This window comes from Acanthochromis polyacanthus, chromosome 3 (assembly GCF_021347895.1).
Source record: "Acanthochromis polyacanthus isolate Apoly-LR-REF ecotype Palm Island chromosome 3, KAUST_Apoly_ChrSc, whole genome shotgun sequence".
NCBI lineage: Eukaryota > Metazoa > Chordata > Actinopteri > Pomacentridae > Acanthochromis > Acanthochromis polyacanthus.
The window spans coordinates 24,156,415-24,173,125 of record NC_067115.1 but is presented as its reverse complement, the minus strand read 5'-3'; the positions used below and the strand labels follow the sequence as shown (position 1 = coordinate 24,173,125).

General features: G+C 39.2%; 2 protein-coding genes across 2 annotated transcripts; one reads left to right on the top strand and one right to left on the bottom strand.

Annotated features, from left to right (window-relative positions):
• Nucleotides 1-8: 8 nt before the first annotated feature.
• Nucleotides 9-7,816, bottom strand: lias (lipoic acid synthetase). The gene is made up of 11 exons (XM_022206077.2): nt 7,661-7,816; nt 7,267-7,442; nt 5,811-5,904; nt 5,082-5,162; nt 4,807-4,963; nt 3,993-4,050; nt 3,770-3,898; nt 3,090-3,235; nt 2,397-2,467; nt 2,194-2,305; nt 9-867 (listed from the first exon to the last, which is right to left on the bottom strand). Exons 1-11 carry the CDS (start codon nt 7,742-7,744, stop codon nt 806-808), a joined length of 1,170 nt encoding a protein of 389 aa, XP_022061769.1. The 5' UTR covers nt 7,745-7,816; the 3' UTR covers nt 9-805.
• Nucleotides 7,817-9,116: 1,300 nt separating this feature from the next.
• Nucleotides 9,117-16,671, top strand: rpl9 (ribosomal protein L9). The gene is made up of 7 exons (XM_022206078.2): nt 9,117-9,283; nt 9,411-9,526; nt 10,144-10,239; nt 10,444-10,576; nt 12,797-12,877; nt 15,704-15,833; nt 16,511-16,671. The coding sequence occupies exons 1-6, from the start codon at nt 9,238-9,240 to the stop codon at nt 15,808-15,810; spliced, it is 579 nt and encodes a 192-aa protein (XP_022061770.1). The 5' UTR covers nt 9,117-9,237; the 3' UTR covers nt 15,811-15,833; nt 16,511-16,671.
• The last annotated feature ends 40 nt before the right edge of the window (nt 16,672-16,711 follow it).

The following is a 16,711-nucleotide window of genomic DNA, read 5'->3' as shown; positions in this document are numbered from 1 at the left end:
CACAAAAATTCAAGTGTGCACTGAAGACTTTTAATACAAATGTGCATTTTTCAGATTTGTTGACTAACCAGTGTGTAAAACAGAAAAATATTATGTCCAGGTGTAAAATGTCAACTTTTATTATACTAGAAAAAGTACAGTTTACAAATATCTAATTAGAAGTAAAATGCCTCTTTTAATAACTGTGTGACTGATAAAGGCCACTCTGGGCTTGACCTGTACCTTTTCTAACATAAAACAAAGTGTTTTAAAGGGACGGTTCAGAAGTGTATTCTTGGTTTTGTATCAAATAATTTCACCCCCATTGGTTGCTGGATCAAAAACAAGTCCTGCTTCATTAAATCATCGGACATCAAAGCGCTCGGAACGCTCGCTGCTAAAGGTCAGCAGCTTTCCACCTGAAGTACGATCGGGGGCGGGGAAGCTGACGGTGGTGGATGTGATTTAGGGCCCCCTGAAGAGCAGAGAAGTCAAATTACAGCCTGTGCTCTCAGCAGGTTGTATTTTCTGAATGCCTCATATCTGTGGGCGTCTTACTGCTGTTTGTTCTCTTTGATCTGAAAATACAAAACTCTGGGTTGTCACAGAAACAGAAGTGACACAATGGTCCCCACATGAGTCATGTTAATGTCACTTATTTAACACTACCCACTTTCCTTTTTGAAATTGCACAACTTCCTATACTTATGTTAAATGAATCTCCTTAAGCTTTACAGAGAGTATCATGGTACTGAGGTGTATTTCATCACAGTTACTGTGTTGGTTTCAGGTGGAGACGAGGTGAAAAACAGCTTTCATAAGCTCCTCATTCTGCTATAGGGACTTCTGCTTTTCTCTTCTCCAGTAGATTCTTTAGGAAGAACTCGCCTGTGAAGAGCGGGGAAAAAAGCAACAGTTAATAAGAAATACTCTTCTTTTAATGTTTAGTTTTATATAATTGTTTACAAGTAATGTCTCTGACTAGGTGAGACAGTTTCAGTTGTACACACTGAGGTTTTGTAATATTTCAGTTTTTATAGTTATTCACTACTACGTTAAATTGCTTTCAAAGACATAAAGTCTCAATGTCTGTCTTTTACCCTATTTCTTCTAACCATAAGGGGACAAAATTAAAAAGATTGTATTCAACATTACAACAATAACTTTTGCAAAAAAACAAATGTAAAATGCATCTTTAAAGAGCATTTCCTATTTCAGTGACAGAAGTATTGCACAAATATCGACCAAACTGTCGAAAATGAATACTGTTTAAGGAGGTTGTCCCTCACATTGTGACTCCATTGGCACTCTAGATTCTTCTTTGTCTGACCCACAGAAAACCTACCCAGGAATTAGTCTGATTCTTAGACCATGTGAGCATTTACAGCCCTATCTTCATTCCAGATCTGGAACATATTCAGCACCTAACCTTGGTTCTAAAACTGCACCATTTAAAGCCGTCATATGAACTTACTATGCAGAATGCAAGAACACAAAAATACAGAAAGGAACATTCAATTAAAAAAAAGTATCTTGTTTTTTTTGTTTCATTTAGTTTCACCATCACAACAGAAGAAAGAAACCGCTTTGCTCCATCCCACTCCTCACAATGTTTCAATCCCATAGTCCAATCTGATTTCTTCCCATACTTCAAAATAAAACACATTAAATAAAGAAATAATGATCTACAACAGGAAAAAAATGCTTATCTTGGGTCTTTACATTCATTAGGAGACTTTATTATAACTACTCGCTGTCTATTTTTCTTGATTAATGTCTTGTCAGCCCAGACATTATGTGAATTATTTTCTCTGACTATTGTCTAATAATTATTTCTTGGACAAACTAATTTAATTCTTAATCATAGTAGTTATGATCTTGGATTTCTAAATGTCACAAATACCGTCCTTTCATTTTCCTGTTTCTTGTGCGGTTGGTTTTTGCCTCTCGTTTGGTTTCTGTTGCTGCCACAGTGCGACAGATTTTTATTTAAGTTGCTCAAAGCATCGATAAATGGCGTTTAAAACAGACTTTGTAAACCTGGGACTAGAAGAAACAAGAGGTAAGAGAAAATATTTTTCATTCTTTGCAATCTGGGTGGGACTGGTTGCATAAGAACTCGAGGTCTCTGCTTGTTAAATAACAGGGATATCTATAGAAGCATTCTTAAAGGAATAAATTGAACTCTCTAAAACCTGCAGGATGACATCTCACCTGCTTTGTAGGAGGATCGCACCAGCGGCCCACTGGCTGTGTAGACGAAACCCATTTCATTCCCGACTTTCTCCCAGTGAGCGAACTTCTCTGGAGTGACGTACTCCTCCACCTAAACCCAAACACACATTGTCATAACGGGTGTCTGTTTGCCAAACATCGTGGCTCTGGTGTTACTGAGGAAACGAGACGGGTGAACGTACCTTCAGGTGGCGTTTAGTGGGTTGCATGTACTGCCCCAATGTTAGACAGTCCACTCCGGCCTCTCGCAGCTCTGTAACATCATCACATCAGCGCTGTCACAAAACCTGATCTCAGATTGTGTCCAAGTGCCATAGAGATTTAAGTTGAAACCTGTTCTCCTTTTACCAACACTATTCTTGATTCTCCAGATAGTTACAATCCCTTTATTGACGCAAACTCATCTGTTTTAACCAATTACAAGCACACAGTGCGGATAGAAAACTCCATCTCAGGTACTATGATGGCTCACATCTCATCCTATGTTTCCTGGCAAACATAGGATCCTGTACAAATCCCCAGAGCCATTATTTTGATATTTATGGTACAAACGTGGACATGAATGAGTATTAAAGGAAAAGTTTGACATTTTGAGAACTATGCATTCATTTTCATGCCTCTAGTTACTTGACAAGCTTTGTATAACTCTTAAATCTGTGGAAATCACTTGTCTTATCTTCCTCTTTGAGGAAAGTCAGAAATTAAAAGAGGATCATTTCATTTCAGATCATCAGGGTCTTCTGCTTGACCATCACTGAATTGCTTGAAATTTGTATTTTTTCCATTTTATCTTGGAGTGTATGTATTTAAAATTGTATCTGTGAAACTTTGGATTGTTAAAGAGTCCTTTCAAAGTCCTTGTAAAGTTTACACACCGGTCAGAGTGTTCATTATCTGCTGATCAGACTCCCCCAGTCCCAGCATGATGGAGGTCTTGGTGAGCACAGAGGGGTTGACCTTCTTAGCGTGCTTCAGTACACTCAGAGACTGATCGATGTTTGCTCTGGGGTCACGTACAAACCTGTGAACAGATCACAAAGACATAATCAAAGAGAACAATGAAGAAAGAGCGTGTTTACAACTCTGCTTCATTTAGTATTTGTCTCTCAGGCACCATCTGCTGGTCAAAGTATGATATTGTCCTCGTTTCCTGTCGTCGGTAATTCAATACAAATGCATTTAATCATCTACTCTATGTATTTTTTATAATGTGGCCTGATTTTATGCAAACCTGCTTTGTCATAGATAGTTAAAATATAGATTTATGAACATTATCTAGATATTTTTGCTACTTTTAAACAGATTATGTGACATATTTTGCAGTATTCTTGTCTACAAAGGACAAATCAAGAAACAGCTCATTGTTCTAATTCTACTACAGCTGTGTTCTGTGTCTTGTTGGCTGACTAGAGGTCTCTAAAATCTGAATGAAGAACTGATTTTGAAACAGAAATGACATGTTTTGCTTGTAACTTTGAGGATTCACCATCTTATAAAAACACAACATAATATCTAATCAGATAGTAAAATATAGTGACATGAAAAGTCTCAGTACCGTTGCAGCTCACGTACTGTCTCCACATTGTGGGCGTAAACATCTAACCCTGACAGGGCGATCTTCTCTACCGCTGCCAGGTCACCGCGGAAATCTGGGGTCAGACATTCAACCAGGATCTGAGGGTTTCTAGATGAACATGACAAAAGTGCTTATTTACTCTTTTTGAGCGGACAGTAAGATGCAGAGGTTTGATAGATCCAAAAGGAATTGGAGGTCTTACCTTTCCTTCAGGTTGGAGACGGTCTTTGCAAAGTGCTCTGCTCCTCCATCAGCAATATCTGCAAAAGCAAACAGAAGAAAGTGTTACAACAACATGCTGATACATTTTTTGGAAACATTCAAACTATTAGTGGTATTGTCCTGTTGTGGAAAACATGACTGAAAAGTTGTGGTGATGTTGATTTATGAGCTATGTGACCTCATATTCTCATATAAGACCCTGGTTAAGGAGAGCTTTTGCACAACAAAACTGTAAGCTGGAAGTTAGTCTCAACATATACAACTGTTCAAAAGTTTGGGGTCACCCAGACAATTTCATGTTTTCCATGAAAACTCACACTTTTATTCATGTGTTAACATAATTGCACCAGAGTTTTCTAATCATCAATGAGCCTTTCAACAGCATTAACTAACATAGTGTAGCATTAGAGCACAGGAGTGATGGTTGCTGGAAATGTTCCTCTGTACCTCTATGTAGATATTCCATTAAAAATCTGCCATTTCCAGCTAGAATAGTCATTCACCACATTAATGGTGTCTAGCTGTATTTCTGATTCATTTGATGTTATCTTCATTGAAAAAACTGCTTTTCTTTCAAAAATAAGGACATTTCTAAGCGACCCCAAACTTTTGCACAGTGGTGTAATTCAGCCCTAAAAATCTAGATTATTTGGGATACTTGGAGGAATAAAACCCTGAATTCACATGTTGATCTTTCAGCTGGGAAAGGGGTTGCTTGTTTTTCTTGTAAAAATGTAAGTTACTTCATAAGATGGTGCCAAGTTGCACCACAGAAGAAAAGAAGAATCCATTACCATCTCTGTCGACTGAGGTGAGGACCACATAGTCCAGCCCCCAGGCAGCGATGGCCTTGGCTGTGTTGTACGGCTCGTCTGGGTCCAGAGGTGGGGGCTTACGGGATGTCTTTACTGAGCAGAACCTGCACCCACGGGTACATGTGTCTCCCATCAGCTACATATAGAGAGGTTATTTGTTAAGGCAAGTATACATGGAAAGACACTCTGAAGTGACTCTTTGGTGAAATCTCTGAACTTTTCTTTAACAGAAACTCGATGCAGCAGAGACTCACCATGATGGTGGCTGTTGCTGTGGCATACTCTCCTCCTCCCCAACATTCACCGATGTTTGGACACCTGGCCTCCTCACACACCTGAGGAAACACACACAGAGGCCTCGTCTGCAAAGGTACAAGAACTGACACAAGATCTTTACACCTGACCTCCTAATCACTAGCACTAAGAATTATTCTATAAATTGATCTTCTTTCTTCTCTTCCTTTCACCACAGCAAATCATCTGCTTCCATCTAACCGTATCCTCTACATCCTCTTCTCTCACACCAACTAACCTCATGTCCTCTTCCACTACATCCATAGAACTCCTCTTTGGCCTATTCTATAAATTGATAAACTGCAAAATAAATGCTTTTCAACTCTGGCAAGCATGACACCAAAAATGTTAAAATTTCAAGTCTTTCGCACAGTTTTTGTACATATTTGATTTGCACAAGTCTTTATATGTTAATTGTTTGTCTATCTCAGTAGATATGAGTTGATGCAAGCGATAATGAGTGCGTTTAGTAAACAGGTGAGCCTAAGCACGAGGTAACGACAAAGTTAGTGAAGAGTTTCTTTACATTGACAATTTCTTTATTGCTGCATATGACAATGAAACCTTTAAATCTTAAAAAAAAAAAAAGAAGCAAGAAGCAGTGTCAATGTAAATCTGCTGAGTCATACCATGACTTGCAAAGTCTCAGTGTGTTTGTAGCATCGTTAGTTACATCTCATGAAACTTACTGTGTGCAGGTTGAGGTCTCTCAGCGTGTTCTTCAGCCTGTTGAAGTTCTTTCCGATGGGGATCTCCGTCTTCAGCCATGGAGGAAGACGCAGCCTGAGACGACAGCAGAGTCAGTCACCAAATCTGTAAAGTGGACCAGTCTAAACAGGCGTGGATCATACGGATGAAGTCTTTTACATGTTTCTGTACATTATACAACAGTAACTTGTGTGAAATTCTAATGTATAGATTAAATACCTAGATGGAAATGTCACCTGGAAAATCATCAGAAAAACTGAAGCTCAAAAGTTTTAAACATCCAAACTGCCTTAAAGCAGTTCTACTAAATAATGCCCTGTGTTGCATTAAATGTTCTAATACAGCCAGAGCTACGAAAAGCATTACTGAAAATTAGCTGATGGCTGTCTAATGTCAATACAGTATGCAAATAGTAGCCAACAAGCTAAATTTAGCCCTACAGGGAAAACATTTGACCTCCTGACATAAGGTGTAACGTCTGCTTCATCTTTACAGAAAAAACTTGTAATCTAAATCCACCAACCAACATGTCCAGGTAACATCTAATCGATTTTATCCTTTACTCTTGTTCTGCAACACAGAGAATGCTCTGGATATGATAAACTACAAATGGAAAACCTACATGCATCCTGGAATAGATTCAGCCTTCAGTGAAAATCAGCTAAAATAATTGCCGATCTCCTTCTTACAGTACACGTTCACAGAGAATTTGGGGAGGAAACAACTGCGCATTTTAAAACAATCCAATAAAACAGTTCTGTCATGAATTCTACTTCTACCAACCTTATACATTTTCAGTTTTTGTGGATGCTGACAGTAAAGAGATATTTCATTCTAGTAAGGTCGTAGCGTGTGGTGGTAAACTGTAGAGGCATTTTACGAAAAGGGTTCCTAAAACTCTGCCCTTCACATTAAAATACATGATGGGAGTAAATATTAGGATAATTACACATTTATCCATGTTTTCGACTGCGTGAACAGAGACAACATCTTGAATCGTTGATGAAATTTGGGATAGTAAGAGATGGAAGCATCATCTGCTTGTGTTCAAAGTTTTATTATCCTTCCATGTTTTCTTCATGCTAAAATATTTCATGTATTTGACCAAATAAGTCAATTCTGACAGCAAAGACACTTAGAGCTGACTCAGCTCGGCACATTCAGATAAGGCTTTGTCTCACATGGGCTTTGAATACCTCAGATAACAAAGACCGACCACTTGTCTTGAACTTCTAGAAGCTGAAAAGTCCCACTTTCTGCTTCCTATCACTAGATAAATGCTGTGTGAACACAACACTATTGATGCTTCATTTTAACGTCTGGATCAAGAAGTTCACCAGCATGTTTAAAGCGTTTAGTTCTACTTCATTTATGATATTTAACCCACAGTGGAGACACTACATCTGAATATGGTTGGATTACAGGAAGCTGCCTTACCTCTCTCCCTTCTGTCTCTTCAGGGTGCCTCTGTACTCTGCCCACTTGCTTTTCTCTGACAGTTCCCCTGAAATAAAGTCCTGCAGATCAGGTCCGTCATCGCTCAGCAGCTCCTTCTTTCTGTCTTTTCTGTCTGGGGAGGATTTGGCTGCAGTTGTCAGGCTGCTGGTGTAAACCTATACAGGAACACTGACGGTTAGTTCACTGCTTCAGGTTAGTTCACTGACACAAACAAATATCTCATTATTGAAGCCACAAACATCCTGACAGCAGCTCCTCAGTTACCAAACAGACCAGGCTGTAGTTAACTCCAGGCCCGTGACCAGCTCTGGTCAGTGAATCACTCACGACAGCGACGTTTGTTTTTAAGGATTATACGAGTTGAAATACTCACATGTGGGACACATCTGGGACTCAGCCAAAGATGGTTTGTGGAGAAACGACCAGCTACGCAGCAACTTTGTTTGAGCAGCGCCATGACTTTAGCTAGCAAGCGGCTGTCATTGGCAACGAGCCTCGGCGAGCGGCTGCTTTGGTCTGATCCTGCATTCAAGGCACGATGGCAGAGTGAGGAAGACAGAGAAACATCTTGTTATGACAATTTCAGGGTTTTCTCACCATTTCAACATCAGCCAATTTCTCGAAATTAGCAAATATGTGTATTAATTAAACATTTTTTTAAAAAATAAAATTATCGTGGTAAATCCTAATAAGGTTGAAAATACATTTCATTTGAGGACTGGGCATATAAAGCAGGAGACAAAACAAAACAGAAAGAACTAAATTTAACGGCTGTTATATTAGAAATGATTAGAAAGTAGTCATAGTGAACAAAAACGTGTACATAGACTGTTCAACAAGTGAAATCAGAATTAAATAACGTAAAATCATTTTTTAAGGTGCAGAATTATAATAGTGAATATGATTTATCTGCGAAATTGGATCTGGAACCATTTTGACACACAATAACTTCAACTCTCTTGCATAGGTAGCAGTAATAACACAGTTTAAGAGACCGGCGTAAGCGTTTTACATATTTGGTTATCTGTAATTTCGGTTTGTACGATGTGACATGAACATAGCAGAGCCAAATAGCATCACATGTTGCTAATAGCCATTGAACGTAAAACGACTTTACCGCACATAGAGTCAAATGGTATTTGCTCCATTTTTGTAAAAAAAAAAAAAGTTTTGCTTTTCTATCTATAATCTCACTATACTTTCAAAATCCTTATCATAAACAAGTTCGTCAATTGATTCGTAATGCCTGATGACGTGCCCTACGTGCTCTACAACTGCGTGGTGACGTCCTTCCTTCCTCCTTTCCTCTGCTACCGGCGAGGTGAGGATAGCCGAAAGATTATTTCTTGGGTTTCATCTAACTCCATCTGCGTCTATTAAACATATTTATAGCTCGCTTTTGAACAATCAGACGCATATAGTGTTGTATTTCACAACATGAGCTGTATTTTACTTTTATTTTGTATTTGTGTCGAGATATGTTAGTAGTTTTCTGTCAGATTGACTGTATGTTTGAGGCCTGACGCTCTGTTCGTGCTAACGGCCGCTGCGAGTTAAACATTATAACAATAGTGTTATTATTAAAGACGATGTTTGTATTACTTCACGTTTTATTTAAGTCCAGTAACATGCTAAACAAATGTAACTTCAGTCGTTTAACTAGACGCCGGTGTTGGTGTCTAATGTAGCTGTCTGTTAGCATTAGCCCTAAAGCTCGCTGATTGAATGCAGTGTGGAGGCATTCCGTTGCTTTTGCTAAGCGCTGAATCTCACTCAGTCCAACAGTACACTGATAACATATTGATAAGAAGCGTTTTGAAACAAAGCTAGCATCATCGTACAACATGCTAACATGAATGTTTAACTTGAGCTTCACAGCTGTAACTCTGAAGATACTAATGACACTTGAAAAGTTTGCTGAGTTCAACCCACATTTGGTCTCTTTGTAGAATGAAGACCATTCTCAGCAGTCAGACTGTCGACCTCCCCGACGATGGTAAGAAATTGCTGCTATTTGCAAACTTTCAGGATGAACCTTTATTCTTCTATGACTTGTGGAGAGTTTGGTCTCTTACTCTTTGTCTCTTATTTTTCCCCCTCTTCTTTCTGTTTGGCGGTGGCAGTCGAGGTCAGGTTGATGGGGCGAACAGTGATCGTCAAGGGCCCCCGTGGTAAACTTACCAGGGAGTTCAACCACATCAACCTGGAGCTCAGCCTGCTGGGCAAGAAACAGAAGAAGGTAAGCAGGAGCCAGCTAGAATGATGCTAAATGTGATGTGCTCTGAAAGCCTACTGCCAGAAATGAAGAAATCTGCTATGAAACCTCATGGGAGATTTGGCTAGAAATGTTGCCAAAAAGTGTAAGAAGACTTATGTAGAATTTGTAATTTTTAATGCTTGTGTATTCACATTTTATAACCAAGTACCATACATTTTAATAACAACCTAATCAGGAGGTTTAATGAGGAAAATGTGTAGAACATTTTCAGTTAAATTGTTACCGGCAATGGAAACTATAATTAATAATATTGTGCATTGCTGCAGCAACTTGCCACAAAGATGGAGCTAGAAATACTTGTCATGTGGAGGGTTTTTCTGTCGTCATATTGAGCTGTTGTCCATAGTCTGTAAAATAGGAATAGTCCTACCGCCTGTGGTATTCATGAAAGTACAGTTGTAGAATTGCACTGCTTAGAATAATGAATGTTTAGAAGTGGATGGTGTTTGGCTTTCTTGATGTGGGAAAAACGTGTATTTTAGTATTTCTAGAGGATGGTCTAGTGATTGATTTTCTCAGTAGACTGATTGTTTCAGCAGTATTTAAGTTAAATTGAAATAATGTGCCGTTATCCTCAGCTTCGTGTGGACAAATGGTGGGGAAACAGGAAGGAGCTGGCCACAGTCCGCACCATCTGCAGCCACGTCCAGAACATGATCAAGGGAGTCACTCTGGTGAGATTTCAGTACAAAGTGTGGCTGAATGAAATGGTGTCAGACTATCATAAACCCTGTGCCTGGCCCCCATGGTGGGCTATACAGTAAATGCTGCCTGTCGTGTGACTGTGTAGACTGATGGTGCCTATTGTTCATGGACTGGCTTTGTTTTCTTTATCAGTCCAAATCAGCACCTCTCACTGTCTGTCTGTCTGACTGCAGGGTTTCCGGTACAAAATGCGTTCCGTGTACGCCCATTTCCCCATCAACGTCGTCATTCAGGAGACTGGAACTCTGGTGGAGATCAGGAACTTTCTGGGAGAGAAGTACATCCGCCGCGTCCGAATGAGGCCTGGTGAGTAGTTTACCATCATATCCAACAGAAGTATTTATGTCTCGAACTTGAGAAGCTTGAATTAGCAAATGTTTGAAATTTTAGCTTTTGAAAATTGCTAAAAAAAAACAAAAAAAAAAACAGTGATAGTACAATAGTGGCCCATTAGTCTTTGTGGGAAAAAACCCATTGGTGCCATAAAGTAGGTCTGCTCATTGATCTGCATCCTGCACACAATGATTTAAAACGTTTAACAGAGGCTGGGCTTAGGCACAGTACTGTAAAATGTTTATAGGTGGATAAATCTCAGTTGTTGTGGGGTAAATCTGCTAGATCTCCTAAACATGTTCACAGGTGGGAAAACATGTTTACTGTAATTGCTGGCCTCCCACTCAAACAAGTTTAATAGATATTTGAATGCATATGTTTCTCTGTTAAACCAACATCAAAGCCTTGTTGTGGACACTGACAACCAGCAGGCCCCACAGTCACTTTTTTTGTTCCATACATGTACAGGTCATCACAGTCTTCATATTATGGTCAAGCACAATGACGAGTTTGTGTAGAAAAGTTGCTGCCAGCACCTAAATTTTAGGCTGCATATATGTGCATCTTTGCAGACTTCTACATACCGTATTTTCACGACCAAAAGGCGCACTGTACCAAAAGGCGCAGTCTCAGTTATGTGTGCCATTACTGTATTTAACACACACATAAGGCGCACCTGATTGTATGGCGAGGGTTTTATATACAATCCACGCCCACACTTCCCCCTTTAACGTTCTCATAGTGTCCTCTACTACGTCGGTCTTACAACAACAACACACACACAAGCATACAAGTGTGCGTATTTAAAAATAGAGCGAGAGCAAAACTGAGTTTGGTTGTGCTTTATTTAAGTATTGATTACAAAGTACTAACATTTTTTTAATCAATAGTCGCGGGCATGGTAAAACACACGGATTAAACAAGCACACAAGTGTGCGTATTTAAAAATAGAGCGGGAGCAAAACTGAGTTTGGTATTCACATTTTTTTTTTTTACCGGTAATCGTCATCAATCAAACCCATGGAAGTCCTCATCCTCTGTTTCTGAATTGAACAGCTGCGCTAAACCTCCATCAAACATGCCAGGCTCACTTTCTTCACTGTCAGAGTCACTTTCCGTGCCGTGCGGCGCCTCGGAAATGATGCCGGCTTTTGCGAAAGCTCGAACAACAGTGCCAGCAGACACGTTAGCCCAAGCATCTACAATCCATTGGCAAATTGTGGCGTAACTCGCCCGGCGCTGCCTTCCACTCTTAGTGAAACTGTGGTCTCCATCGGTCATCCATCGCTCCCACGCCGCTCGCAGCCTTACTTTGAACGGCCGGTTCACACCGATGTCCAGCAGTTGGAGTTCCTTTGTCAGGCCTCCCGGAATGACAGCAAGCTCAGAGTTCATTTGCTTCACTTGTTTTTTCACATCGGCTGTGAGATGGGCACGCATAGAGTCACAGATCAACAGCGATGGTGATGCGTGGAAAAAACCACCTGCTCTACGTCCGCCTTACAACAACAACAACACACACAGGACGCACTGCACCATAGGGCGCGCCGCACAATTTGAAGAAAATCTAAGACTTTTATGTGCGCCTTATAGTCGTGAAAATACGGTACTTGGAATTGACAAAGCTTCATTCATTTCTGTGGAAACTAACATACTCGAGTGGTGACATGGATTTTGTCACAACACTCGAGTCTCCACTTTATAAAGTTTGCACGTAAATAAAATTGTTCTCAAAAAAATAGCCATGAATGTGTCCGGGCATATTTAATGACTTTAGTTCCAGAAACTAAACTTGCAGAGATTATTTTGAAGGCATAAATCCCTACAAGGAGGCTGGTCATTTTACAGTACATAAATGTTATTAGAGCGTACTGCTTTCACAACACAACTACTATGAATTCATAAACTTGACAAAAGTCTCGTGCTTTGTCTTTTTGCTGGGGACAAAAAGCTGCATTTTTCACAAATTAATGACCTGCTATATGACTAATACAGGCCGAGACGAAGTCTAATGAAGTGACTGTAATTTTTAACTAAAATTAAGCTGCTTGTTGCTCTCTGTGGTGGCTCATATTGTAGCATCATAGATGAGCACCTCCCGTCCACATATTGAGGTGTCTTTGAGTTATACAGTATTACATACTTCCATGAGTATTAATTATTAAACTATGTTTCCCGTCTTCTTTCTCCCAGGTGTGATGTGTTCAGTCTCAGCTGCCCAGAAGGACGAGCTGGTCCTGGAGGGTAACGACATTGAGCTGGTGTCTAACTCGGGTATGTCTGTCCCACCTTTTCTCTGCAGTTCTACATTTCAGTGATCTTTTTTTTTTAATCTAAATTAGGACGAAATGAACGATAGTACAACCCCTGCTCAGATCCATCTCCATGCTTGAACCCATTTATCTCAGCTGTTAAACCTTCTTCTCAAGCAGTTTTTAGTTATTTTATGTACAGGATTCTGGACACGAACATTTGCTGCCTTTAAGCTTAAAATGTGTAAAATACTTTATCAAACTAAGGATAAATATGTGTAATTGAAGACAAGCACATAGATCAGAGGGCATCTGTTGGTGGCATGTGACTGACAGAAGGCTGCTACTTTCCTTAAAACTGTGTAAACATTTGTCCTGCAGCGTAGCACTTAACGCTACTAAATCCCCTTTTCATGTGTAGTGCCCTTCCTACTTGTGTTCCTCCAAATAGATGATTATTCCCTGAACTGTGTTTGCTGATATATATATATTTTTTGCCATTTATACACTAGGAGAGTAATACCTTTGTGGTACAATAGTAATGTGTGTTTTACCATTGAGGTGCAGCGATAGTTGTAATATTAAAGTATTTGGAAGTAGAAAATCGACAAATCAGACCTTTGTGTAATAGATGTGAAAGTTATGTTACCAACCTTTTTGAAAAGCAATAATTAAGCATAATCAGTTCATGACTTCAGTAGAAAGGGAACAGTTATATGTTTAAAAGAAAGACAGCAAAACCTTTCAGAATCGTCTCCCCACTGCTACACCGGCATAACTGGATGACTTTCATGTTAGATTTGGCAACGATTAGGTCGGATTTTCACTTTTCTCCTTTGAGGACTCTGTATTTCTGGGATCTCATCTGTTTGCACATCAGTTTCCAGTGTGTCTGACAGATGAGACTGAACTGTGAATGTGCACATGTAATGACCAAACACTACCATAATTGTTTAGGGAAGTCTATTAAAAACAACTGTACACTACCAGTCAAAGGTTTGGACACAACTTCTCATTCAAGTGTTTTAATTAAATTATTTTCTACATTGTAGATTAATACTGAAGACATTAAAACTATAAAGATACACATGGAATTATGTTGTAAACAAAAATGTTAATCTTCAGTATTAATCTACAATGTAGAAAATACAAATAAATAAAAAGCACTGAGTGAGAAGGTGTGTTGGCTGGTAGTGTACATTTAAAATATGTTTTTAAAAAGAATTTCACTACTGAAGTATTTATTTACCCCATAATACTCCAGGTGACTTGTCTGGATCAGCTTTGTTCATGCTTTCATAGCGCAACAAAGGTTTTTTTTTAGACTTAGACTGATTTTTATTAATCAACAGAAGGAAATTGAGGATTTACAGCAGATGGATATTCAAGAAAGGGGTAAACAGAGAATGTTGGGGTACGGTATGGAGTGAAGGTTAACGAACATAAGATAAAGTAAAATAAGATAAAAAAAATTATAGAAAATAAGGAAAAATCAACAAAATATACAAGAATATACAACAGTGCTAGAGAAATGTGCAAATGCCATAAATTGGTGCAGATAAGTTTGCAGATCCAATGAATGACTTAGAATGTAAAGTGTGTACAGTGTTTTAAAATTTGAGGTAGACTGAGGTTAAGTTGATGATACAAGCTTGAATAGGTTGAAGTCACTTAAGTTGACCTTAATATCTGCTGTCATTTTTGAAAGCCATCAGTGTCAGTCATTTCAATGTCAAGAATGAAGTTGACACTTTTTTAAGGAGCATAATGAACAAAAACATTATCACTGCACCTCAGTTGAGTTTGTTTTTTTTTCCCATTTACTTTCTCTGTGTCATTACATTGTAAGATATTTACTCTCACTGTTCTTGTAGGTTTTATCCACTGGTATACAGTAGTGTTTGTGAGTAGGTCAGTGACACAGTTTTGTTTTTTGGCTCTGTACTCCCACATCAGTCCTCAGCACAGTGAACTTGCCTGGGCTTGTCTGGCTGTGTCAGTCACCTGACCTCAATCCAGCCAAGCATGTGTTATATTTGCTGAGGATTACACTGAAGACCAAAAAAAACAAAAAACACCCTCTTATTTGAGCTGGAACCAAATATGACTGCTGCAAGGCTTGATAGAGTTTTACATTATTGATGGAATGCTGCCAGAAATGAGTGAATGTTAAACCTGACAAATTGAGTTTTATTGCTATATCTTGTTGGCCTTAAGTTGGACAGTTAGCTATAAAGCTCACCACAGTTGATACACATTTTGTATGATGCAATTGTTTTCACTATTTTGTCACCTAAAAATGTTTTGGACTGTTTTGAGCAGCTACATTTTTAATAAGTTCAGAGTTTTGTCTGCATTTTTCATCATTTACAACATATTTAGTACATAAGGATGCATTCTACCTGTACTTGAATGTGTCGACCTTGTGCCTTTTACTACTTTTGCTGCATCATTTACCGTAAAGGGAAATGGAGCATTAAATTAATATGCAGTCAGCTGTTACTAAATATAGGCAGTAATATCCATTCTCAACTGCATTTCATGCTTCAAAGATGTGAGCTGGACCAAGAAATATAAACCTGGGCCATAAAAATAGCACGGGGGGGAAATGGGGTCTGAGATATGAAGCTGAGGGAACCAGCAGAGAAACAAACAAGCCGAGTAGCAGCAGATTGTCTCCTGCTGTTGTCGAGGACATTGTGGGTTGAACTGAGCCAAAACAACAGAAGTGATGTGCTTCCTGACTGCTCTGTTTCTGTATCTAGTGTCTCCTCCAGCCTTGTCTTTCGTTATTGTGACCCCTGTGAGATGTGATGTGCTGCTTATCACCCCAACTTCTCTGTTCCAGCTGCTCTGATCCAGCAGGCCACCACAGTCAAAAATAAGGATATCAGAAAGTTCTTGGACGGCATTTACGTGTCCGAGAAGGGAACAGTAGTGGAACAGGATCAGTAACAGTTACATCTGCACTTGTAGAGGTTAGAAAATGCCGCCGAAGCCGCCTTTGTGTCCTACAGGGGGGAAAGCCTCTGTTTTCTCTTTCTGTGCATGTTTCTTACGCTGTTGTCTTTGGTGTTTTCTATTAATTGCTGCTTCTGTTTCACAAATGTCTGCATTTTTTGTTTCACACAAAACATTGTGGCTCTAAATTGAAACTTTATATTTTGTTTTTGGGCTGGGCAATCTGGTTAAAAACAATGTACCATTGTTGTTTTTGTTAATTCATCTGATCATTATTGTTCATAGTAGTGGTTGTATTTATTGCAGATGCAAAATGTTTGTGACAACACAACAGGGCAGATGCAATAAAATAAATATTATTTGCTCTGGTTTCCAGCAATCTGGATGTTGATTTACAATTGGATTCTTGTGCATAACTTTTATCTAATTTAAATAAAACCTGATTATCTTTAGACTGATTTAATGTATAATATAATCTGTTTTGGATTCTGAATTATTGCCCAGCCATATGTGGTGTTGATTGCTTCACATGAGCATGACTGTTAAATCTCCTTCTGATAATCTTTTCTTCCTTGGTGCTCGAGTCACGCGGGCTATTGGTACCCAATTTGCTGTAATCTTTTCATTAAAGCTGAATGCTTGTTCCATGGATCATACTTCTGCGCTCACACTCGGCTCTTCTGTCCGTTTCCAGCGGCCTTGATCCAGCAGGCCACCACAGTCAGAAAGAAGGATATCAGAAAGTTCCTGGATGGCATCTACATCAGCGAGAAGACCACTGTGGTGGAGCAAGAAGAAGAGTAGATGTTCACCATGTCCTATTATGACCAATAAAACTACCATCTTTTCCAGTTATTCTGGTCTCTGGTACCTTTTGTCACCTGTTTGACTTCTG

Coding starts and splice junctions, on each gene's coding strand:
- lias (XM_022206077.2), bottom strand. CDS start 7,744: ATGGCGCTGCTCAAACAAAGTTGCTGCGTAGCTGGTCGTTTCTCCACA. Junction 7,443..7,660: donor GTCCCAGATGTGTCCCACAT/GTGAGTATTTCA, acceptor GTTCCTGTATAG/GTTTACACCAGCAGCCTGAC. Junction 4,051..4,806: donor CACCTCAGTCGACAGAGATG/GTAATGGATTCT, acceptor TTGCTTTTGCAG/ATATTGCTGATGGAGGAGCA.
- rpl9 (XM_022206078.2), top strand. CDS start 9,238: ATGAAGACCATTCTCAGCAGTCAGACTGTCGACCTCCCCGACGATG. Junction 9,527..10,143: donor TGGGCAAGAAACAGAAGAAG/GTAAGCAGGAGC, acceptor CGTTATCCTCAG/CTTCGTGTGGACAAATGGTG. Junction 12,878..15,703: donor TGAGCTGGTGTCTAACTCGG/GTATGTCTGTCC, acceptor TCTCTGTTCCAG/CTGCTCTGATCCAGCAGGCC.